This window comes from Balaenoptera physalus, assembly GCF_965194825.1.
Source record: "Balaenoptera physalus genome assembly, chromosome: 1".
NCBI lineage: Eukaryota > Metazoa > Chordata > Mammalia > Artiodactyla > Balaenopteridae > Balaenoptera > Balaenoptera physalus.
In genome coordinates this window covers 105,262,659-105,289,204 of record NC_138882.1, presented here as the reverse complement: position 1 = coordinate 105,289,204, position 26,546 = coordinate 105,262,659, and the positions used below count along the sequence as shown (strand labels likewise).

The following is a 26,546-nucleotide window of genomic DNA, read 5'->3' as shown; positions in this document are numbered from 1 at the left end:
GATCACTGCAGTTTCTTCAGTGGCTTCCCTGTTGCTGGTTCTCTGTGAGAAATGGCGGCTCCAGAACAGCCGCTGCCGATGTCGAGAGGCTGCCAGAGCTCTGCTTCGCTTTCTCCGCCGCGGGGCGACCGAACCCTTCTAGTGAGGCACCTGCCAGCCGAGCTAACCGCTGAGGAGAAAGAGGACTTACTGAAGTATTTCGGAGCGCAGTCCGTGCGCGTCCTGTCCGATAAAGGGCGACTGGTAAGGGCGCGCCGGTCCCGAGCCTCCGGGGAAGGCCCTTGGCTGTTGACGTGGGGAGGGGAAGTTCTGACAGAAGGAAGAAGACAGAAAAGAGTGAGGGAGATGCGCTTGTGTAGTGGGGGTTTCCCAGTCTTTCCTCCTTCATATCAAAATATCTTGCGTCCCAAGTCAAGTTTTAATTGGCTCGAGCCTAGGTTAGTCGCCGCGCTGCGGAAAAGGGCAAGTGAGAAAGGCAAAGAAGAAAAAATGAAAAAAGAAGCTTAGTTATGTTCCATTTTCTCATCCTGGGAATCTCGAAACTCCTCTGAATTTGGAGGTATTTCTCTTAGGCTCAAGAGTACTCTCAGAAATATGTAACGAAGGACTGTTTAAAAATCTTGGTTTACTTATAAGCCAGCGTTAAGACATTCATCAAAATAGAGGAGAAGCTACAGTAGTCGGTAACTTGAGTAAACTAGTTACAGGATTTCTACTAAGTTTTTGACGAAGATGTTCTTCATAAAAAATTTCCAACGGAATCCTTCAGGGAGCAATATTTTAAGACTGTTCCAAGTCCAACACTGGGATGTACACAATTACTTTATTTTCCTTTATACCTGAAGATGTTTTAGATGAGTTCTCTCCATTAAAATAGCAGTGGTGATGTTAAGTTTCTGCCAGATGGTCTGTGATGGGGCAAAACATCAGTGGTTAAAGTCTCCCCGGGTGTTTCTAATAATGCAGCCAGGGTTGAGAATTACTGAGTTAGGAGAAAGACCAATTTAAACTTTGCATTTGGCTATATAGAGGAAAGTTTAGATCTTAGATGCGTTATACATGTAAGATATTTTATATTTTTGGATGGTTTAAGGGTGGTCCTCTGTGTATAGTAGGGGTTTTTAAACTTATGGACTGTCGAACTACTTGAAAATATATGTAAAACACGCTGTGTGTGTGTGTGTGTGTGTGCCCCTTTATATGAGAAAGTCTTTCATCTCAAAGAAGTCTGATCCTAAACTGATTGAAAAGCAGTGTATTGAATTTAGTAATCAGTTAAATGATCTGGATTTCCCGTTCTTTTCTGTGATTTTATTAATGTGTCAAATCACTGTCAGCTGGTGAAATATCAGACTTCCTTATGAGAAATTATATTTGAAATAATTTGTACCTTGTTTTTCAGAAACATACAGCTTTTGCTACTTTCCCTAATGAAAAAGCAGCTATAAAGGTATAACTTTTTCTTTTCTATTATTAACAATTTTCTATTATCCAGTTTTAGTTCAAAAATGGAGCATAATGTTAAACTATAGTTTTTAAAAGCAAAAGGGTTTGTATTTTCAGAGTTTGCCCCATAGGCTACATTTGGTTTGTCATTTGGCAGATTTTGCCCAATGTTTGGACATAAGACTAGTAGATTAACTGGAACATGAATTAAAATTGAATTGTAATCTCATATGTAATTAAAAATGACAAGTTCTAAAGGATGCAGACATTGATAACTATCTCTGTAACTGTTGCAAGACAAGATGTTTTAAGCATTAAATGGAAAATACATATATTAAAAAAAATCCTAGGGGATCATTTGCAAAGGAGGTGACCTTTGAGGTAGACCTTTAATGATTAGTTAGATTTTGAGAAGAAAACAAAGGGAGATGGACCTTCCAGGTTTAGAGAACACTAAATAAAGCTGTGGGGCATGGAAAGTTCTAAGTGGAGCAAAAACTAAGGGTTGAAATTGAAATAGGACTTGGAAGATAGGTTGAGTCTAAATTTGGGTGGAAGGGAGGGAGGGATTGAATTTTGTTTAGTAGTTATTCTTAAGGCACTTGATATATTTGAGCTGACCAGTTGTATGGTCAGGTCTGTGAAAGATATCTGGTAGAGTTCATGTAATGGATTGGATATCGAAAAAGATGAGAGTTAGAAAGACCAAATGGAAAGCGAAGACAAGAGAAATGTTATAATGGCTAAGGCAAGAGAAGGGATCTGAATAAGGCAGTAAGAAGACAAAGGAAGAAGTAGATATACATTTGGTAGAGATTGTGTTTGTTGGTCCTGTGATCCCTGTAGATGTAGTGGTTGAGAGAGAGGGAATACTTGGAAATTTTTGGACTGAGTTATTACATTAGTTGACATGAGGGGCAGGAGTCTGTGGGCTACTTCTGTGGAAATATTTTAAAAACAATTAAAAATACGGGACTAGAGCTGAGGCAGGGTTAAAAATGGAGTTTCCTCAAGAAGGTAAATGGATATGGTTGCCCAAAGGGAGAAGAGCCAGCAAAGAAGACTGGGAGGGAGAAGTTAAAAAGGAAGTAGAACTAGAAAATAAATTCTCATGGATGCAAGGATAAGAGAGTTTTAAGAAGGTAAGATCCTGTGATGACACAAGATGAAGAATGAACACAGTCTATTAGTAAAGTATTTTTATTGTGAAACTATAGAAATGACCCAAATTCTCATCAATAAGAGGAAAGGATACTTTAAATTGTAGTATATCCATACACTGGACTACAACCCTCAGAGAATGAGCTCAAATGAATATGTATTAATAAGGAATGTAGCCCAGATAGAGTACATGAATAAAGTTGCAAAACATTATATAATATGTAACCTTGGAATTTTGGAAAACTAGTATCAATACTGTGTATGTTAGTTTATGCATAGAACAAAATGTAGCAGAGCTATACACCAAATTGAATAATAAATGTCTTTCTCCAAGGATGGGATTACAGAGGACTTTCACATTATATGTATTAAAGTATAGGAAAAATTTTTTTTCAGAAAAGACCTTTTGAAATATAGCATAAAAAGTTTTTAGTAAAATATGGTAATGAAAACCACCTTGTTTTAGAGTCAAGATTAACTTGGAGGAGAGGGCATGGAACCAGTCATTGTCTAACATTAAAAATTAAAAGCCATAACTTTGAAAAGAATGTGTGACATACATTTTGAGAGGAAGAAACTTAAAGCAATTCAGCTGTATTTCAGATAATCAAAGGCTCACTGATAGTAAGAGGTCTAGGCTGATTTAAGGACTTGAAAATTATTGAAACATATAGAAACTTGCTTTGTATAATGGAGTCAAATAAGGATGCATAAAGATGGTAGAATAAAATTATAGTCCCTGTTAAGGCCTAAAGTTCCATTTGTTCAAAAAATATTGAGTGCCTGCTATGTGCTAGATGCTGCTTTAGGTCTTGGGATATATCAATGAATAAAACACAGATTTATGCCCTCATCGGAGCTCACATTCTCAAAGGGGAGACAGACCATAAATAATAAACTTAATGAGTTTAATATTTTAGAAAATGATAAATGCTATAAAAAAAGAACAATAGGATCAGGAGTGCTGGTTTGGGAGGGTTAAGCTACAGTTAAGGTAGTTATGGTCATATTTGAGCAACATTTTAAAGGAAGTGAAGGAAGTTAGCTAAGGGAATTTTAGGGAAGTGCATTCCAGTAAGAGGAATAGCTGGCATGCACTAGCTTGTGGCTAAAGCAAAAAAAAAATGAGGGGAGATATTGAATTTGAGGTCAGAGAACTAAGAGAGGGCCATATCATGTAGGTACTGTAAGGACCGTAGATGTTACTCTGAGTAAAATTGGGAGCCATTATAGTATTGTGAGCAAAGCAGTAACATAATTCGACTTATATTTAAAAGTATCACTTTGTGTTGAGAGTAGATGGAAGGCAGGGAAGAGTAGAAACAGGGAAATCTGTTAAAAGGTTATACTGTTAATTCAGTCCAGAGATGATGGTTGCTTGGACCATGGTGGTAGCGGTGGAAATGGTAGGAAATAGTCATATTCTGGATATATTTTGTAGGTAGAAGCAAACAGGATTTCTCAGTGGCTTGGATATGCAATGTGGGAAAGAGGTGTTAAGGATGGTTCCAAGATTTTTGACATGAGTAAATGAAAGAAGGGGGTTACCATCCGAAGGTTCCAGATGGAGAACATTTGAGGGGGGATGGGGAGAGAAGATTCAATTCCTGAAGTCTTAATTTTAAAATATTTAAAATTAAGAGACGCTTTCCAGTAGTTTGGATATATGTTCCTGGATTTAAGGACAGAGGTTTGGGCTGAAATTATAAATTGGGAAATCATCAGCATAGAGATGGTTTTTAAAATTAGGGTGCTGGATTAGATAGAGAGGACCAATAATAGACCTCTGGAGTATGACAACATTAAGAGTTTGAGACGGCATAAGCCACAGTGATTGAGGAGTAGAAACCAATGAGCTGGCAAGAAACCTGTAGGAAATTATAGTGTCTAGACACCAAGTGAAGAACATGTATGAAGGAGAGAGTGGAGTGATTGTGTTAAATGCAGTAAAATGAAGATTGAGAATTGACCATTGGTGTGGCAGTACAGAATTTGTTGTTTATGACAAGCAGTGTCAGTGGACTGAGTAAGGCATGAACCTGATTGGAGTGAGTTTGAGACTGATGGGCAGAGAGGAATTTTAGATAGAGGGCATAGATAATTCTTGAGTTTTACTGCAAGAGTAATTTAAAGCAGAGTGGGGGGTGGGGGTGGGTGGGGGAGAGTGATAAGTTGGATCAACAGATGAAGAAAAAATATTTTTTAGGATGGGAGAAATCAGACTATGTTTGTATGCTGATGTCAATGATCCAATAGAGGACAGAAAATTAACAATGTAGGTAGGAGCACACCCTGTACAGTTCCAGAGAGCAGAAGAGAGGCTGGGATTTAGTATACAAGTAAAACAACTAGATTTAAATAAAAACATGGATTGTTAACATGTGATAACAGATAGAAGATAGAATATGTGGATGCAGAAGCTGGTAGATGGGAAGTTATGGTGGGAAATCTGAAGTTCTCATCTTGTTGCTTCAGTTTTCTCAAAGTAGGAAACAGTATCCTAGGCTAAAAAAATGGGACAGGAGTATTGTGAGGTTGAGGAAGAAGGAAATGGTACAAAATATTGTCTTAGAGATTGGTAGAAAAAAATGAACTAATATAATAAATGACTGTGGCTTCCTTAAGGGTCACCCTCAGATTTGTGGTTGTGAATTTAAAGTGAGACTAGCCCAATTCATTATGTTTGTTTTTCTAACCATTTTCAGCTGCCTGGGTATAGGCAGCGTTGGATTTAACCAGATCTTAGTTTTCCTAAGTGACTGGAAGCAGTTGCTTAATAAGTAATGAAGCCTTGGCAGCCTGAGATGAGAAGTGGGTAAGAAATAGCCAAGGAAATATTAAGAGCATTAACAAAAAACATGTATAAATTATTTTATATATGGTCTCTAACAAATAATTTTGGTACAGTTATTAATTTTTTTTTTACTCTTCCAACTGAAGGCATTGACAAGACTTCATCAACTGAAGCTTTTAGGTCATACTTTAGTTGTTGAATTTGCAAAAGAGCAAGATCAAGTTCATTCACCATGTCCTTCTTCAAGCACTGAAAAAAAGAAAAAGTATGTAGATAGGTTTTCGTACATTTTAAAAGTGTTTTTTTTAATCCGTTGTATTGCTCTTGGATTGTTTTCAGACTAGCAAGTAAATAATTTGAAACAGTAAATGGTTATATCTCTCTACTGAATCTAGTACATTAAAGCAATATATTTGTTCATTCCTAATTGTGCATTAGGAACCTGAGTATTGATTTAATATTAGGAATTAATCAATCTGAAGTGGGAAAAGAGTAGGGTGAAAAGCATTCAACTTTAAGTGGAGGGAAGGTAACTAGTATAAAATCCTTGTGTTAGATATAGCAAGGTGTCATGAATAGGCATGGCCTGGTATTTGGGTCCCAGCTGTAATTCTTTGTAGTTATATAACCTTTATAAATTTGCTTTACACCAGTGGTTCTCAAAGTATAATCCCTGTACCAGCTGCATCGTCTAAGATCTTGACTGAAAGAAAGATTTTTAGGCCTTAACCTAGTCCTACTGAATCAGAAATTTGGGGTATTGGGGGTGGGGAGGAGGATAGGCCCCAGCAGTCTGCGTTTTAACAGACCCTCGTTGATGTACATTGAGGAAATTTGTGTGCCACTGATTTATACCATGTGAACTTCAGTTTTGGTGAGGCGGGGGTGTCAGTGAGATTTATCATACCATCTTCATAGGGTTGCTGTGAAGAGTAAATGAAAATGTGCCATGCCTTCTATAATATCTGGAATAGATACTCTTTTTCATTGGTGTTTACTTAAGAAATAGTTGAAAGTTTTACTAATGGAACTGTTTTCATAATGCCCTGTTTGAAAAGATAATATGTCATTTTTTTTTTTTTAATTTATTTATTTTATTTATGGCTGTGTTGGGTCTTCGTTTCTGTGCGAGGGCTCTCTCTAGTTGTGTCAAGTGGGGGCCACTCTTCATCGCGGTGCGCGGGCCTCTCATTATCGCGGCCTCTCTTGTTGCGGAGCACAGGCTCCAGACGCGCAGGCTCAGTAATTGTGGCTCATGGGCCCAGTTGCTCCGCGGCATGTGGGATCTTCCCAGACCAGGGCTCGAACCCGTGTCCCCCGCATTGGCAGGCAGATTCTCAACCACTGCGCCACTAGGGAAGCCCGATAATATGTCATTTTTGTATGCAATTTTTCATTCTATTTCTAAAGGTAAGATCAACTTTGATTCTGTATTTCTTAGGTCTGATGATACTGTGGAAGATGATAAAGAAAAGAAAGAACTTGATTGTTTAACCATAGAAAATGGAATTGCACCAAACCATGGGTTAGCATTTTTTGTTTGTATTTCATTGTTCTTTTGGTTTTGTTTTAGATAGGTGGTGTGTGTGTGGGATGTGTGTGTATTGCAAATAAGATAATTTTTTAAAGAACATTTTATTATATATCGTGCATATTTTTAATGTGTTGATTAAACATACTGAGCTCTAAGAGTTTGTCACTGAATTTGTTTCCATTATAATGTTCCAAGTTGTAAGATATTCTCTGATAAGAAATGCCGTATTCTTCTCTAATGCAATCAGAAGGCAAGTTTCTTTTTAAATGTAATCAATTGGATCTGTTAGGAACAGAGTACTCTTACTGAATCATTTGAGCAATTTGTATGTTATTAGGTTACCTAAAATGAGTTATTGATATGAAACTTATTAAAACACAATAAGCATTTTAAGATATTTTTTTTAGGCTGACTTTTCCTCTAAATTCATGCCTCAAGTATATGTACCCACCACCTTCAAGCACGATTCTAGCAAACATAGTAAATGCTTTGGCAAGTGTGCCTAAGTTCTACGTACAGGTAAGTAGAATAAAATGTTGCTCAAAGTAAGTACTTGTACAACCTTATATGTTAGTTTTCATGCTAATTCTCAAATTTTTTTTTATAATAGTATTAGACTGATTCCTATAGGGACAATGATGTTTCAGTATTTTAAAGGTGTCTTAGTTTGGGCTGCTATAACTAAGTATCATAGCTTGGGTGGCTTTTAAATAATAAAAAATTATTTTTAACGGTCTGGAGGCTAGAAGTTGGAGATCAGTGTGCCAGCATGGTTAGGTTCTGGTGAGGGCCCTCTTCTGGGTTGCAGATGGCCGTTTTCTCTTTGTATCCTCATGTAGCTGAAAGAGGGTGAGAGAGCTCTCTCGTGCTTTTTATAAGGGACGCTAATCCCATTTATGGGGGTTCTACCCTTATGATCTAATTACTTCCCAAAGGCCTTATGTCCTAATACCATCCCATTGTGGGTTAGGATTCAACATAAGAATTTTGGAGGGGGACACAAACATTCAGTCCATTGCAAAAGGTAATAAAAAATTACTACATTCAAGTAAAGGCTTTTATAAACTATAGCTTAAAAATACTAACATGTTTAGTATTAATAATACTAATAAACATAAGCTAATTTGGGAAATATAATTTCTGGTGTTTCTTTGTTACTTTAGCATACACCTTTTCCTTTCTTAAAGGAAAGGACATAGAGGACCCCTCAGCAAATGCTTGAAAGTACTGACAATAAAACATTCTTTTAAGTACAAAATATAGATGATACTTATTTTCTTTGTTGTACTTCTCTGTGTTTCATAATTTCACAATAAGGGAAAAAAAACAGTTCAGTAAATTTTTCTGTTGTAAGAACATGACATTTTTAATAATGAGAATAATTGTATTTATAGAATAGACAAATATTTTAAGAAGGCTAATCTTCTGAGATACACCAGTGCCTGAGATATACTAGTTTAGCCCTGTTCTGGGATTATAAAGGCAAGAGGTGGTCCTTCCTTTGCACTAAAGTAATGAATAGTGTTATTGCAAAGTTTTTTAGTACATAAAATATCAGATATGAGTTGAATCATCATTTTTTCTATTTTATTTTAAATGTTTTACCACTTTTATTAAGGTGCTTCATCTTATGAATAAAATGAATTTGCCCACACCTTTTGGACCAATTACTGCAAGGCCTCCCATGGTAAGAAAGCTCTTAGAATTTTCAAGATTCAAAATTTCTCTTCCTGAGGTGAAATTATTGAGGCTAAATTTTACAAATGTTATGCCAGTGACCTCTAATTTGTATTGAAAATGAAGAACAAGTGTAAAGTTAACGTAATAATAGTCCAGTGGAGAATTGAAAGTGGGAGAAAGCCAGAACATTAAAGAGATGCTTTGGTAATAGAGGCCATCATTTCTGCCAGTGTTGTTGTTCAGGCCTTTGACCTAGGACGTTGTGCTATCCTATAGGATAGTTACATTTAACAAACAGAATTGTCTAGAATTTCCATTTTTCTGGTTTTATTAAAAGGTTGATAATTTTTTATTAGAATTTACTGTGCAGATCTATCAATAATTTCAATGGTAGGCTATGTCTGCTCTTGAATAATTTTAGTTATTATTGGTTTGGCCAAAAAGTGCCTTCAATTTTTAAGTAAAAGACACATTTTTCATTTTCACCAAGAACTTTATTGAACAGTGTATATTTACCCTTTTGTTCCACTACCTTCTGCCGTATTTCAGGCAACTTCATAATTCCATCTTCCCAAAACTTTTTATCTTTTTGAGCAAAGAACTGTTTGTTCCAGATGCCTTTTACAGTCTTCCAGGGAACTGAAACTTTTTCCATCAAGAGAATTTTGTAAAGACCAAAATAAATGGAAATCCGAAGGTGCAATGTCTGGTGAATACGGCAGATGAATCAGAACTTCCCAGCCAAGCTGTAATAGTTTTTGCCTGGTCATCAAAGAAACATGTGGTCTTGCGTAATCCTGATGGAAGGTTATGCATTTTCTGTTGGCTAATTTCGGGTGCTTTTCGTCAAGTGCTGCTTTCAGTTGGTCTAACTGGGAGCAGTACTTGTTGGAATTAATCATTTGGTTTTCTGGAAGGAGCTCATAATAGAGGACTCCCTTCCAATCCCACCATATATACATCACCTTCTTTGGATGAAGACTGGCCTTTGGTATGGTTGGTGGTGGTTCATTTTGCTTACCACATGATCTCTTTCATTCCACATTATTGTACAGTATCCACTTTTCATTGCCCATCACAATTTGTTTTAAAAACGGAACGTTTTCATTACGTTTAAGTAGAGAATCTCATGCGGAGATATGATCAAGAAGGATTTTTTTCACTGAACTTCCGTGGAACCCAAACATCAATGCGATTAACATAACCAAGCTGGTGCAAATGATTTTCAGTGCTCGATTTGGATATTTGGGGTATGTCGGCTCTTTCCCACGTGCTATGACATTGATTGTTCTCAGTTAATTTCTCAATTTGATTGCTGTCAACTTCAACTGGTCTATCCGACTGTGGAGCATCATCCAGCAAAACTTTGCAAACCACTTTTGACACGTTTGATCAGTCACAGCACCTTCTCTGTACATTGCGCAAATCTTTTTTTGCATTTCAGTTGCGTTTTTACTTTTCTTGAAATAATAAAACATAATATGCTGAAAATGTTGCTTTTTTCTTCCATCGATATTAAAATGGCCACACAAAAATTCACCAGTTTTGATAAGTTTTTTTTTTAATGCATGTTGATATGACAGGCTGTCACAATACAATCTAACAAAATTGTTTCGAATGAAGTTAAAGACAACTAACCGCTAATAGAGCCATCTTATGGAAAAAACTGAACGAACCTTTTGGCCAACCCAATATTTTGCTATAGTACTCTTAGTACTTTTTTATTTTTATTTATTTTTTATTAATTGAAGTATAGTTGATTTACAGTGTTGTGTTAGTTTCAGGTGTATACAGCAAAGTGAATCAGTTATGCATATGCGTATATCCACTCTTCTTTAGATTCTTTTCCCATATAGGCCATTACAGAGTATTGAGTTTCCTGTGCTATACAGTAGGTTCTTATTAGTTATCTATTTCATTTACAGTAGTGTGTATATGTCAATCCCAATCTCCCAATTTATCACTTTCCCCCTGTTGGTGATCATAAATTTGTTTTCTACATCTGTGACTCTTTCTGTTTTGTAAATAAATTCATTTCTACCATTTTTTTAGATTCCACTTATAAGTGATATCATATGATATTTATCTTTCTCTGACTTACTTTAACTCAGTATGACAGTCTCTAGGTCCATCCATGTTGCTGCAAATGGCATTACATCGTTCTTTTTTATGGCTGAGTAATATTCCATTATATATATGTACCCTTAGTACTTTTTTAGATAACAGCAATGAGAAATTATTTTGAGAGCTAACATTTAAATAGAAAATTTGCTTTCGTATTGTGTATTGGTTGCTTTTCTAATGTGTATACTATTAGCTGCATAATTTTTCTTTATAACCCCAACACCTCAATTCCTGGCACATTGCAAAGATTATGCTAGCTGCTATTAACAAATAAAACTCAAATCTTAGTAATTTAACACAATAAAAGTTATTTCTTGCTCAGGCCAAGTTCATTCCAAAAGTAGGGCAGAATGGTGTTCTCCTTTACTGAGTCACTTAAAAGATAAGTTATCTTCATTATGTGCATTCCCAAGTTGGTGAGGACATTACCATGCAGGCTGCAGATCAAGAAAAAAGAGAGAATTACATGTGTGGGAGTTTTTTATGCTAACATTTCATTGACTAAACTTCAGGTGAAATCTAACTGCAAAGGAGGTTTGGAAATTTAGTCCAGCTAAGTGCCAAGGAAGAAGAAACAAGTTTTGTGATCAGCTAAAGGCTGCTAAGACAAGTGTTTCATCAATATATGTTGAATGTGTAGAAGAAAATCATGAGGTAGAGAGATGTGAGAATCATGTATCTGAATGGAAATGGTTTTCTGAACATCATAGATTACCGTAGTATTTTTGTTTTGTTCTTTTAATTAGTATGAAGACTATATGCCACTACATGCTCCTCTTCCACCTGCATCTCCTCAGCCACCAGAGGAACCTCCTTTGCCAGATGAGGATGAGGAATTATCTAGTAAAGAATCAGAATATGAAAGCAGTGATGATGAAGACCGTCAGAGGTTTGCAATGTCAAATAATATTTGTTTAGATTCTAAGAAACATAGAATATGGGGGAGAGATTCTCTTGCTCTTCTTAAGTTTTGCATATACTTCTTCATAATTCGGGGTCTTTAGAATTTGTCCATCCCCAGCTCCCCATCGTGCTATAGATTAAGACCTGAAACTAGACATCAAGACCTAAGGGAACATTTTTGTATTATGAGTAATTTTTTGGATTGATGATTATGGTATACAGTTGATCCTCATTATTTGTTGATTCTGTATTTGCAAATTTGCCTACTTGTTAAAATTTATTTATGACTTCAGCTTCAATAATTACAGTGCTTTTATGGTCTTCTGAAGACATGGGCATGTGCAGAATGGTGAAAAATTTGAGTCTTTTGACATGCACATTCCTAGATGAGGTAGACAAGGTGACATTCTGCCTCTTGTTTCAGCTCTCATACCGTAAACAAGTGTCTTTTTCACTGTCTATTTGTACCATGTTTTGCACATTTTTGTGCTGTTTGTTGTTGATTTTGCTGTTTAAAATGGTCTCCAAGCATAGTGTTGAAGTGCTGTCTAGTGTTTCCAAGATCAAGAAGGTTGTGATGTGCTTTATGGAGAAAATGCTGTGTGTTAAATAAACTTTGTTCAGGCCTGAGTTATAGCACTGTTGACTCTGAGTTCAATGTTAATGAATCAACAATATATATTAAATAAGGTGTTCTTAAACAGAAACATGCATAAAACTAGGCATGTATTGATCAACTGATGAAATGTGAGCACATGCTTGCAGGAACATCACTGCCCTAGGAGCAGTGATCCATTATTCACTAATTCAGTGTTTGTGGAGACTTTACAGAACAAAATTAAGTTGTATTTCTGTTTTTGTCAGCTTATTCCCCTGGACTTTATTCACCTCAGAATAATTTCTAGAGCAATTCTATAGGATTTTATACAAAAACATTCACAAAAATTACTGCAAATGAATTATTCTTTTATTGGTTGCTCTTGATGATCTATATATATTTTGTTTAAAGATTCTGGCAAAGAGCAATAAACTGTTAATGATGTTCAGGTATATAATCCACAGCATAGCCTAAAACAGGAATTGCTAAACATTTTCTATATAGGGCCAAAGAGTTCTGTTGTAGTGGAAAGCAGCCATAGATGATACCTAAATGAGTGGATGTTGCTATCTTCCAACAAAACTTTTTATTTAAAAAAAACAGACACTGACTAGATTTGGTCCTTTGGCTGTAATTTGTCAACCCCTAGCCTAAAAGACCTGTGTAGGCCAATGATGGGAATCTTAGGCAGATATGCACAGAAGCAACCAGATACAGAAGGAGTGGTTGACTGGAGTCAAAATCCAAGCAGAGAATCTAAGCAACATATACAAGTAATCAGCAGCAATTTGACTACTATTGAGGCAACATCCACTTGAGTAGTGGCTCCATATATATTCTCTTTCTAAGGAAGGAGTTATGTTGGAACTACTAAAATGGGAGTGAATAGACTATCTGTCTTGAATAGAGACAATAAGGAAGGCTGGCAGTTCTTAATAGACTAACTTGTTGCTAAATAAAGAATGTAGAACATTGCAATGGGCTAATTACTTAACCTGTAAATTTTATTTTCTTTATAAAAATAATGATAGTCATGAGAAATGCTTTAATAGGCTAGCTAAAACCATTTTTGTTTTTGTTTATTTAGGTTTCCATTTAGGGATGTAGTGAGGAATTCTGCTAATTCATCTTGAGTCATGAGAACAAAGCCTTTGCATGAACTAACCTCTGGTTTCATGCTTCTCTGTTATCTTCTGGAATATTATAAAATATGCCACTATGTATTTGTCAGCAAATATCTATTGATTACTTACTTAACATATTCCTTGCACTGTGTAGAGCCTTAGTATGCTTTGGGTGAGCAATCTATGAATATAGACATATATTTTGTATAACTGGATATATTCATAAAATTTTTGGTAAACCGTGATTGTTAAGAGGCTTTAAAAATTTATAACATACGTTTTCATTTTTCCTCGCTTAAGGAAAAAAGGTTTAAAACTTATTTTAACCAAATTCTTCTTCACTACATTTTACTGTGCTTGTTTTGCTTTCAAATTTCACAAACTTAACTCTGGGGAAGTAGAGCTGTGACTAGTGGTTTTTGAACTTGCTCTGTGGAAGCACTATATCTGATCCTGTGGAAGATCCAAGAAAGCCTAAACAAGATCTATTCTAAATATTATTCATAATCATAATGGAGATAAGCTATGTATAAGATATCGATTGTCACCCCTTGATTGATTAAGCCACTTCAGAGTATAGTATTTGAAAACCCTGTTCTCAAGTTAAGTATCTTGTTTATATAATATGCTTTCCAACAATTATGCACAAAATACTTTTAAGTAAAAGTACTTAAGTCCAGGTTCTCTTTAATAATTAGAATATGAATCAAAATAATTTTACTGTGTTCGTAAGGTCTTTTGAATATTAGTCAAGAAAAGAGCAATAAAGTTACATAGATTATATTTAGTGTATTTTGTTTAACTTTTTGGCATCGAAGTTCAGTCATTTGGGCAACTAATAATTTTTTTAGTAAAACATATCTTTAAAAATGACAGATTGCAATTAAGTAAATTCCCAATTCCTTCAAACTAAGATGAAAGTTGAGCAAGGAGATTTGTAACTTGAGCTTTTGTCAGATTGATTATATCTTACTTGATGGCTTAGAAATTATACTTATGCCATACAAATCATTTTATAATTTATAAGCTCAAATACAAATTTGTTTAACAAAAGGAGTTGTAAATAGCTATGCTTCTACACAAAGAAATCTTTTCTACTTTTCTTTCCTCCAATGTAGAATGACCAAACTAATGGAACTAGCAAATCTTCAGCCTAAAAGACCAAAAACAATAAAGCAGCGCCATGTGAGAAAAAAGAGAAAAATAAAGGATATGTTGAATATACCATCATCTGCTTCACACAGGTAATTTTGTTTTGGATTATAAGATAAGGTTTCTGTATGTACCTTGTCTGATTGCTTAACTCAGATCATTCCTCACTCTGACTTTTATTTCATCAGTCCACCAGTTTACCAGTGACTGCTTATTTGCCAAATTCACAAGTATCCTTAATTCTCAAAGTTGACCAGCATTTGATACTATTGACTACCCCAGGTTTCAAAATTGTCCACCCTTAATTTTACATTCTCTTTTTTTATTTCTCATCTTACTTCCTCTCTTCCTCTTTTCCTTCCTACTTTTTTCTTTTGTGACTTTCTCTTACTCACTCACTTGCTTTTTTTTTTTTAAAATACTGGATTCCATATACTCCTGTCCATTGTCATTTTCTGTTCATATATTTATACTCCTTGTTAATATCATTAATTTTTTTATAGTTCACCTGTTGCAGCTAATAGATTCCAAATCTCCATCTCTAGAATTAACCTCCTGAGATCTAAAGTCTTCATTTCCAGCTTCCTATTTGCATACTCAGTGTCTTGTAGGCACTTAAGATATTATCCAAAACAAAATTAATTTACTTTCCTTTCATTATCTCTTTCTCCTCCTGCATTCACAGTTTTGATAATGGCATCCATCACCAGTGTGTTTATATGAAATTTTGTTAATTTCTCCTAACTCCACTACCTGATATCAAACATTATTTTACTTCAAAGTACCCTACCTGGTAAAAGTTCACATGGCTTAGCACACAGGACCCACCTTTAAATATTTATCAAATATGTGATAAGTTCTCTGCTAAATATTATGTGGTTTGGAACATTCTTCCAAAGCTCAGTGGTATCTTTTCAAACAGTGAGGTAATAGTCTTATGGGTAAGTAAGTCATATGCATAGATGACTGTTGCATTAGCAATTATAATAAATGACATAAGAAGAAGATGTAACTATGAAGGGTTGTGAGGGAGGAGAGGTCACAGCCAGTCAAGAAATCTGGAAAGACTTTAAGAGGGAGGAGACATTTGAGCTGGGCTTGAAGGATGAGAGGCAAAACTTAGGCAGGGAAGAGATATCCAGTGTGAATGAAAAAGTGAGTTTCCAGAGGTAGGAAAATTTGGTGCATAGGAATAAAAATGATGAAGGGGAAAGCTAGAAGGATGTGGAGATATCTGCCTTAAATGTTAAGTTATGGTGTTTGAATACATTGAGGGAGCCATTGTAATGCCATTGATATTAAAAACAATTAAGAATTTCTTTCAGACTTTGTCACCTTGTAATAAACTTTCCAGGAAAATTATGTAGATGTTGGGTGATGGCCTGGGCTATGGGTACGAAAGAATTTTATTAGGTATAAATTAACTTCTGACTATGTCTTAAACTTTCTGTTAGAGTAGAGAAATTGCCAATGAAATAGTACTTACTACTGTGTATTTCGTTTGAAATATATTGTCCTTTTTTTCCTTTTTCACTGATTATCTGACACTTTGCTTAACAAATTTTCTTTTAAATTATGGCAGAAATTTTACTTGCCTTTTTGCCATGGAATTCTATGTATTTTAATATCTTAATCAGATGAAGATTGCCGTTAATTGCAATTTTAATTTTATTCAGCTTTTCTACAAGGTAAATTTCCCTTGAACTTGTAAGTAACTTTATAAATTGAGGAAGAAGTTTGTTAAAATGATCTTTTTACATTTTTAAAGGAATGGGTCTTTGGGTTTTTTTTAATTACTCTTTCATGTTAAGTATACATAATATGATGCATATTTCCCACCTATGTATGTTTTGACACCACAGTCCCATGCTTTTGATCTGTAGCAGCACCAAACAATTAAAAATTAATACAGTTGACCCTTCAACAGCACGGGTTTGAACTGTGTGGGTCCACTTATATGCAGACTTTTTCTCAATAAATACTACAGTACTACATGACTTGAGGTTGGTTGAATCCCTAGATATGGATCCATAGATAATCTAGAGGAACCATGGATATGGAGGGCTGATGAAGTTATATACAGCTTTTCAACCGCTGCAGGGTTGGGGCCCTTAACCCCTAAGTTGTTCAAGGGTCAGCTGTAATGTGAACCAATTAAATTTTCCAATAGCCACATTAAAAGATAAAATTAATTTTAATAATATATTTTATTCAACTGATTATATCTGAAATGTTATTTTAACATATAATTAATATAAAATGTTATTAAAACGTTTTATATTTCTTTTTTCACACCAAGTTGTTAAACTCTGGTGTATATTTTGTACTTAGAGCATAAGTACAGCAACATTTCAAATTCTTATTAGCCACATGTGGCTTGTGGCTACTGCATTGACCTGCATAGGTTTATTATATATAGTATATAGAATACAGTGCATAAAATGCTTACATTAAACATAGAATGAACTTTTTTGCTTATTGGTAAATATCCTGAAGTTTAGAATCAATAGTCCTAAAGTCCTGTCTCTGTCATTTACTGAGTGACTTTATGCAATTTCTTAACATCCTTTAGCCTCAAACTCCTTATCTGTCTAAACTAGGAATTTAATAATACCTATATGAGAACATTTGTTAGGATTTATTGAAGTTAAATGTAAGTTACTTTGTTCAATGCCTATAGTGTGTTTTATCAGTGTTAGCTTTTTAAATTTAAAGTAAATATGAAATAATGTTTTACTCAAAATTTTATTTGCAATTACAAAGTAATGCTGTGATTGTTTGTAAACAGCAGTTTACATCCAGTGTTGTTACCTTCGGATGTATTTGACCAACCACAACCTGTAGGTAATAAAAAAATTGAATTCCATATATCTACCGACGTGTCAGCTGCATTTAAGAAAGATTTAGAAAAAGAACAAAATTGTGAAGAACAAAATTGTGGTAAGCATATTCCAGTTCTTTAACATGCTATGTAAAAATTCTTCTCAGTTTTTTTTTGTATTAGAATTAAATTTTATATGTTTTTGTTTTTTAGTATTTGTGAATATATTTGAAATATGAAATTAGGTCTTTGTTAGTGTCTTAGAATACTATCCATTTTAAACTTTTTTATATAACTAAAATTGGAGCTTAGTGGTAAGATTGTCACAGTTACCTTTTGCTAGTAATGAACTCTAGGGTGAGGTTTAGTCTCGTTTTTGCTGATGTTTACACTAAAAATATGATAAAAGTTTCTTGTATTGATCTGTTTTCTCATTGCTTGTTATATGTGATGCTCTGGTTTTATTAGTACAGTTGTATTTTTGGTTAGGGAAACAAACTGTGATTATTTTTTGAGTTGTAGATTTCATGTAAAATTTTTTTTTTTTTTTAATCCAAAAGACATGGAAGATTGTTTACAAGATACTGTTTGTAAGTTTGAAGATAATGTATTGAAATTACAGATTGTTTTCTGCTTATTTTAAACAATTTGATGTTATACTACAGTGGCATTTCTTTGTTCTTTAATTTTTAAATTTCAGAAATAATACCAGCTTATAGAAAAAATATAATCAAAACAGGAGCATATAAAGTTTTAAAAAGTTAACACCTCAAACCCCACTGTTCCCTATCCCAATACTTAGAGATAACCATTGTTAATAATTTGGTATGAAAATAGTCCTTCCAGATCTTATCCTATACTTGTGTATAAACATTTTATTTTCCCTTACTTCTTTTTTTAAATAGCCATCATGGGTTACTTTTTTATGGCTGCATAGCACTCCATAGTATAGTTATAACAATATTTAATTATACTCTATTGATAGAAGTTGAGGTTGTTTCCATTTTTTTTATTATTACAGAAAATTCTGGAATATACATTTTTGTACATATATCTTTGAGCACTTGTGTGAATATAGGATAGAGTTCTAGTAAGTATTGCAAATGTACTGAGTGATAAACTGTAACTGGTTTTAATTCCTGTCTCTCTGATGGTTAGTGAGAATGCATTGCCTTTTCAGATAGCTCCTTTTTTGTTTTTTTCAGTATTTATATTTGTATTTTTGTGTGGTTTTCTTTCTTATCTCATGGCTAGTCACCCCTTGACACAGATTTTTATTTTTTTAAGTTTAATTTGCTCAAGGACTTAGACCTTTGTGAGAGGGGGACAATCGTCCCATTCTGCATCAACGTAGAGTAATGCTGAATTAACAGTAAAAACAGTTTTAAAAGTTTTTTTCTTACTGTTGCCTTCAGGCCACAGGAGGTCTGTTGGTATGACGGCTTTTCTATGTTATAAGGAGACTTTTATAATCCTAAATATGGCATGTTATTTGCATCATTTTCACAGCTTTTTTAGGGTTTTGTTTGTTTTTTTAGGTAGTATAACTAGAATTTTTCTACTGAATGTTTAATCCTGTCCTTCCCAACCCTCTCCCCCAAGTCAGTTTAATTTTTGCTGAAGCTAAAATTCATGTTTTCTGAATGTAATCCATTATGTTGCTATGTTGTAAATTTAAAATTTATAATGGTTTTTAATTTTCCTTATTGAATAAGTAATTAAGTGTGCAAATACTTCTTTTTCCTGACTTTGATTAGGATTGGGTCTTTTTTTTTTTGGTGAGAAGTATAATGGATATTTTTTTAGTACCCTCAAATGGAAGTGTCTTATTTTATGATTTTCATGTTCTAGTGGCAGAGTTGAGTAGTCATGATAGAAACCATATGGCCTGCAAAGCCTAAAGTATTTACTGTTTGAACCTTTATAGAAAAAGTTTGCTTATCCCTGTTTCAGAGTATTGAGAAAAACACCAAAGAGTTTTAGTGCTAGAATATATCTTAAAAATTAAAAATGGAAAAGAAAAACTGTTTTGAAGGGAGGGATTTTTAATGGCTGATGTCACTGTTAACTCTTAGACTTACCTGCTTCTGAAGTTGATGCATCCAATATAGGATTTGGAAAAATCTTCCCAAAACCAAATTTGAGCATCGCAGAGGAGATTAAAGAAGACTCTGATGAAATGCCATCAGAATGTATTTCTAGAAGGGAGTTGGAAAAGGGCAGAATTTCTAGAGAAGGTAATTTTCATGAAGTAAACCAGCATTTATTCCATTTTACATTTCTTTGCCCCTTCAGAAGCAAAACAAATCTCTTCATGTTGTTTACTTTATTCAAAGCACATGCTTCGAAACATCTCTCCAGTTAATGTTTTTAATCACCACTTTTGGTTTTTAGTACTCATACTTTATAGGGAGGAAAGTATCTCTCAGTATAATGTTTCCAGTCTATATGTATTTGGAAGAATGTTTTCATTCCTGAAACTTATATGACGTGTTAAATCAGTGTGGCCCACAGTCTGGAATTCTGTATTCTGTATACAGTTGATAGACCATCACAGTACTATATCTGAGATGTATGCAGAGCAATTATTTGTCTAAAAAAAAATAGTTTTAACTATTTGGTGATTAAAAGCCTGTGTTTATGAATTTTATATCCTAATGTGATAGTTTTTTACTTCTTAACGGATTTTTCTTGTTTTAGTATATTTTAGGAAAATATTTAGGGGTTTTAGATTGACATGTAACACATTATAATTTTTCCCATAATAATGGGAAACAGACTTCCAACTGACATATTTTTGCCTAGAACATCTAGTTGTCAGGAAAGATGGTAATTGTCACTAAATAGGAGTAGCCGTATGTTCAGAAGCCACACTTTGCCTGAAATACTTGATTATTACATTTGAGTACTTTATTTTTACATTTGAATATATTGGTGCTGGTAGTTTGGGAGATTGACTTTAAGCAAAATAATTACACAAATATTTGGTAGCATCTTTATTTGCTTTAGTTTTTTTAATAAAGTAACTCATCTTAAAGTTAAGCTTTACAGAATTTTAACAGAAATATTTTATTTGATAAATTTTAGTTATTCTAGATGCCTGAAATTTATAAACTTACTTTCATATCACCACTTTAGATTTTTAATGGGTATTTTTATCCCATTAGTAACATTGCCATTAATTTGTATGGTTTTAACATTTTCTTAATGCTTATTTTGTCTATTTAACAGATATATTTGAATGCCATTATAGTTTTTCTTTGAAAAATTGATGAAACTGTCTTAATTTTATATCCTTGTTTTGTTTTTATATAAGAAATGGAAACACTTTCAGTTTTTAGAAGTTATGAACCTGGTGAACCAAACTGTAGAATTTATGTAAAGAATTTAGCTAAACAAGTTCAAGAAAAGGTAAGTTGAAATGTATAAATTGGTTTTATTATTTTACATGTTTTTCCCCTGGCTTTCCTTATTAGTCTTTTCCTTGTTGAAATTCTAGGACCTTAAATTTATTTTTGGAAGATACGTTGACTTTTCGTCGGAAACACAACGCATAATGTAAGTGGCATGTATATTCTCAAATTGTGTTTTGTTTTTAATCTGTTAGGAATTAGCCCTTTTTTAAACATCAGTTCCCCTTTAGAGATTAAAATTATATGAAGAAATTTATCTTTTAGACATCTAGAACAAGAGTCAGCAAACTTCTTTTTAAATTGACAGATAGTAAAAATTTAATATTTTTATACTAAAATACTATGGTGTCTGTTGTAACTACTCAGTTTTGTCTTTGTGGCATTAAAGCAGCTGTAAACAATACATAAATGAATATTAATGGCTGAGTTCCAATAAAGCATTATTTATAGAAACAGGCCTCAATCCCTAGCTCTAAAGCAGTGGTTCTCAAACTTTAACCTGTGTAAGAGCTTATTAAAACCATTTCCTTGGTCTATCTCTAGACAGTCTGATATTCTAGGTTGAGATAGGGCCCATGAATTTGTGTTTCTAAAATCTGTATGGATGATGACTAAGCTGCTGGTCCAAAGATTACATTTTGAAAACTAGCATTTTAATGACTCATCCAGGAATATGTAGCAGTCAGGCAGAGTTTTTTAGATTCTTACCATGGCAGAAACTTCTCTTCGTTCAGTTGGGAAGGCTTCCAATTTTATGAGTGCAAAAGAGAAGGATATGATTTGTAAATGATATAAAAGCTAACGTTTGGAGTTAGAATTTCATTCTTTAAAATTTTATAATTGGTTAACTCTAAAGTATGTAAGACCTTGGCCATATAAATTAGAAGTAAAGAAAATTAGAAAAGGTAAGGAGAGAGACTTTTGAATGGAGGTAAATTAGAGAAATGACTCTAGTTAATTTTGCTTAAATCTTCATGTGAAACTAATATTTTTAAAGTCTTATCTGGGCTGTGTACCTTTTTATATAGGCATGCACAGTGAGCACCATGTCTTAAAAACCATGTCCACTTTATATTCATTAGTGACAGATATATCTTACCAGGATACCAAAAGTTTATGTTGCTGGCCATGCAAAATACTGGCCCTTTTTCTTGTTGCCGCCTTTGAATCATGATTATAAGGGGAAAAAATTTAAAAATAAATAATATGTGTGTGTGTATATATATAAATATATGTATGTGTCACATAGATATATATAAATATATGTATTGTGTGTCTGTGTATATATATATGCGCACACATATATATATATATCATGTATATACATTCTATTTCCAGTATTGCCTGCCATTAGAATTTGAAGGGAAAAGAAAATTCTATATTGAGAAAGCTGTACACATCAAAATGATGAATTAGTAATTGTCTTCTGTGGGACTAGTCATGTGTATTTGTTAGAAAAGGATTTAGCTGCATTTTTGGATACTTTAAGCATTCTTTATATGCTTTTGCTAGTCAAATAGACTAAATGCTAAGAGGTACTTTAGTTATAAATTAGTCTGTTTTTTTAAGAGTTTTGAGTATAGTTTCCTCCCCCAAAATGTTGAAAAATGAATACACTAGGGAATAATAGAAGACTACACTTGGAATACAAATTCTGGTTTGTGTTTTTGGCTTTAACTTTAGTGATCGGTGTGACCTTGAAGAAGTCACTCCGTCTCTACACATCATCTGTAAAATGGTGGTTTTTGACTAGATGATCAGTAAAGTCCCTTCCTACTCTGAAATTCCATGTTACTTTTCTGTAGTTCCTGTCAGCCCTTTTATTCTTGGTCATATAGTTGTTTTTTTTACTTGAGTAAATATCAGTAGTATTAAATTGGCTGAATAAAACTGTTTAAAAATAGAGATATGAAAGAAAAACTTACGAAGTTTGCTTTTATAGTTGCTAGTAATATGATTTTTAAATCACATATATTTATAACAGCTAAAAAAAGATAAGCATATCATCAAAATAATTCTATAAGTATTACCTACTTACAGAATCAATTTTAGAACAGAATATAAAATATAATTTTAGAAAGCCTGAGTAATGTGCTAATCAGATAGTATAGTCATTTTTATTCTGAAATAGCAAATTTTTAAATTGTTGAATACATTCCCATTGACTTCATCAGAATTCTTTGACAATTCTTTGAGTCAAAACCATTCTTTCTTCCATGACTTCTAGGTTTGATATACGCTTGATGAAAGAAGGTCGCATGAAAGGACAAGCTTTCATTGGACTTCCAAATGAAAAAGCAGCAGCAAAAGCATTAAAGGAAGCTAATGGATACATTCTTTTTGGAAAACCTATGGTGGTTGTATCCTTCTAATCTGTCTGTTCCAAGACTTACGGATCAATAGTTTTTAGGAGTAAGGGTATAATTGAAACCAATTTTTATATTATCCTTCATCTCAACAGCTGGCATTCTAGCTTGAGAATACTCAGTTATAAATATGTTTAGTTGAGTCAAATGGTAATGTTATTTACATTTTTATTGGAAAATAAGCATCATGAGGTTATTAAAATCCAGCCAAGTCTAAACATTTTACTTAATACAGCTTAAAATATACATACTCATGCTAAGCCTAAGATACTACAGTATCCAGAAGTACATTTGGAATCGTTAAAGAAAGATATGATTTGTTGTAGTTTTATTATCATATATTTTATTGTATTATAATCCATATTTATGTTTGAGAATTTTAATAACAAAATATATCATTGATTTACCATCCTGCTTTCAGTACTTAATGCAGTTTCAAACTAGAAATCAGTGGGATAAATGAAGGAGCGAGCAAAGGTCTAGGTGTAAAAAATGACTAAAAGAAAAGGTGAATTTTTTACTTCTTCCCCAGATCATGGACAGCTAGGAGGCAGTCAACAAATATTTGATGAATGACTGAGTAGGAAGACAAATATAGAGATAAATTAAAAACTACTCCTACCCTACATTAGGAAGTTCTTGACAATTCTTTAGAAAAGATTACTTTCATGTTTGTGAAGAAAACCTTAATGTTTAAATATTAGCAGTTTGCTCGATCTGCTAGACCAAAACAAGACTCTAAAGAAGGAAAAAGAAAGTGTTAAAAATTAGTAAAGGTAAGTGTGGAGATAACGTAATAAAAGGACAAGCCTTTCTTGAGATAAAATTAAGGAAGGATAAAAGCCTGAGAGAATAGTAATTCGTGTACCTTCTAACGTTTTTAAAGGATCCTCCCTCTGACTCTTTCTGTCTATGCAGTTAATTTCCATTAAATTTCACGATTAAAACTATGGAATAAAACCTATTTGTATGTAAAAATTAAATTTGGGGAATGAATTTTATAAGGGCAGTGTATCTTTATTAGTCTTTATTTACTTTTTCTTCATAGAGTAAAGCAGTAGTTTTTAAATTTTAACATGTATTATAATCACCTAGAGGGCCTGATAAAACAGAGATTACTGGGTTTCCCCTCACCCCCACCCAGAGTTTCTGATTCAGTCGGTCTGCAAGGGGGTTGGGCCTTGGGTAGTCAATCATCCCTAGTTTTCCTGTGATTAAGGGGTTTTCCGGGATACTGGACTTTTTAATGCTAACACTGGGAAAGTGTCTGCCACGCCAGGACAAGTTGGTTACCCTTGGTGGGACCTGAGAATTTGCATTGCTAATTACTAATTGTACACCTCACAGAAATAGGTACATATTTTTTTGGAATCAAGTATTTCATCTTTCAAATAAGCAATTTTAATTCATACTTAAGTAATTTAATGATTAAAAATGGTAGAATTAAGCATTTTATGTCACATTGATTTAAGAAAGATGAGTAGAAATATATTTCTTTTGTTTTTTATTATTTTAAATCTTTCTGCCTTAGTATATTGGAAGAACATGAAGTAAGTGAGCCAGAATTACTGATGGTTAAGCTGAAAAAATGATATAAAGAAAATTTTGCCTAATGTTTATGCCTTTTGGGAGGCACCTTGAATATTTGAATTTTGTTGTGAAGTGTCTACATTGGTATAGTCAGAAGTCTTACAAATAGCTTAGAAGAAAAGATAAAAATAAACCATTTTCAGTGTATGTTTAAAAAAAATCATTTTATTTGTAAATCTAACATGAAAAATCAGAAAAAAATTAAATTGCATTCTGCTGTTCTTCTTTAGAAGCATTCCTGCGTAAATACTGCTGTAATACTGTCATACAAAGTGTATCCTTTCTTGTCGTATCCTTTTTGGGGCAGTGCTTTTTGGATTTTCCTGCAAGTGTTTTGTCTCTCCCCAACCCATTGATCCAGTTTAAGCAATAATTTTTTTACAATGTATTGAAATGAAGTATTTTTAAAATTATCTGTGTTGATTGAACAAATCTTTTATATGGTTTTTAGATTTGTTGCTGAATTTTCTGTGCTGTCCTTTAGGTTATGTAGTTTTGCCAGGGAAAGTTAGTGAATCAGGTCAGCTTTTTACTTGGACAAGGTATACATTTGCTTTAACACAAATTTTATTCTTGTTTCTTCTATTTATGTATTTTCTAAACCTAATTCAGTAACATATATGTTTTCTTTTTCATGATGTATCTAGTTTAGGTGTTCTGTATATATAATGTGTTGTAAAATTTGATTGGGTTTTTTTTTTCCTATTAAAAAGTACATTTGTTGAAAATTTAAATAACTGGATTTCAATGTAAATTCCAAATAAGAGTAGCAGACCTTACATCTGAGGTTTTATTATTGAGATAGCAAGTAGAAGTATCTTTTTTCCTCTTTCTTTTTCTAAGCAAAGTAAAACAAAACGAATAAGAAAAGAGTAACAGAGAGGAGAAGACATAATGTTGACTCAGGGTAGCTCAATAAGTGGAAAGAAAAATTCTGGTAGGTATGTAAGAGCAGTGGTTTCCAGACTAGTTGATAACCAGAACCACCTGAACAGTGTTTCTCAGTTTTGGCTGCATATTGGAATGACTTGTGGAACTTTTTAAAAAAATACTGACTAAAGAAAACAATAATAATAAACTAAAAAATATACTGATGCCTGGGTTTCTCCCCCAGAGTTTTGATTCAATGGTCTGGATTGCAGCATACATATTAGGATTTTCAGATCTCCCAAAGTATTGGTTCTAATGTGCAACCAAGGTTGAGAACCACTGAGGAAGAATTTTTACACGTAAAGATTCCTGCACTCTGCCCTAGAGCTAATAAATCAGAATCTCTGGAATCGGGACCAAGAATCTAATTTAAAAAGGTCCCTCAGTAGTTCTAAGGACTGACCAGTTTGGATTCTACTTGTTAGATTAAAATGGTAAGGTGGATCCGAGACACCAACCTAACCATCTAAACTTTTATAAGTAGGAAAATAAAGCATTGGAGCCCTTTACATTTCTTTCTTGCAAATCCTGCTATTAATAGTACGATGAAACCAATGAAAAATTCTGTTAATCATTGTCACTCTGAGTACAAAAAGTTAGAGATACTGAAATTGCTGTTACTTTTTTCTATTGGCACAGTTAAAATGTTTTATTTTTTAATGTTATAAATCAGTTTCTGTGTAAGCTGTTTATTTAGACAATTAAAATTTTGTTGTACTGACATGATTCACTAATTTTCTAAATATAAATGTTTTAGCTTTTAGTTATTTTAAAACTAGTGAACTGTTTTATAATCATGATTACTTTTAATGAATTTTTATGGTATTTTAGGTTCCATTTGAATTTTTCATATCTCTCAAGTGCTTTCCAACTTTGTGGAGACGAAATTGACCACCTGGACTATGGAACT

General features: G+C 33.5%; 2 protein-coding genes and 1 long non-coding RNA gene across 10 annotated transcripts in view; 2 read left to right on the top strand and 1 right to left on the bottom strand.

Moving 5' to 3' along the window:
- LOC309656463 overlaps nt 1-26,546 on the bottom strand; it is a 235,695-nt gene that overhangs the window by 155,620 nt on the left and 53,529 nt on the right. The gene's annotated exons all lie outside the window — the stretch shown is intronic.
- On the top strand, nt 52-26,533 carry RNPC3 (RNA binding region (RNP1, RRM) containing 3; the record flags this gene model as incomplete). Of its 6 annotated transcripts, none has more annotated exons than XM_082452351.1 (15): nt 52-243; nt 1,403-1,450; nt 5,548-5,666; nt 6,843-6,926; nt 7,343-7,454; nt 8,554-8,622; nt 11,486-11,628; nt 14,483-14,608; nt 17,305-17,456; nt 19,413-19,574; nt 20,654-20,748; nt 20,837-20,895; nt 22,978-23,110; nt 23,821-23,892; nt 26,468-26,533. In XM_082452351.1, 14 exons carry the CDS (start codon nt 52-54, stop codon nt 23,878-23,880), a joined length of 1,554 nt encoding a protein of 517 aa, XP_082308477.1. In that variant the 3' UTR covers nt 23,881-23,892; nt 26,468-26,533. The 6 variants fall into 6 exon arrangements, with proteins under 6 accessions (XP_082308477.1, XP_082308480.1, XP_082308478.1 ...); XM_082452354.1 differs by lacking the exon at nt 26,468-26,533 and adding an exon at nt 24,937-25,323 and having other exon boundaries at nt 17,308-17,456; nt 23,824-23,892; XM_082452352.1 differs by lacking the exon at nt 26,468-26,533 and adding an exon at nt 24,937-25,323 and having other exon boundaries at nt 17,308-17,456.
- LOC309656075 (pancreatic alpha-amylase) overlaps nt 25,454-26,546 on the top strand; it is a 60,309-nt gene continuing 59,216 nt past the window's right edge. The window contains exons 1-2 of one of the 3 annotated variants that reach the window (XM_082452234.1): nt 25,454-25,647; nt 26,468-26,546. In XM_082452234.1, the coding sequence (XP_082308360.1) occupies nt 25,601-25,647; nt 26,468-26,546 (126 nt within the window). In that variant the 5' untranslated portion in view covers nt 25,454-25,600. Of the gene's footprint in view, nt 25,648-26,460 lie in introns of those variants that run through there. The other 2 variants (XM_082452226.1, XM_082452229.1) reach the window with 2 other exon arrangements.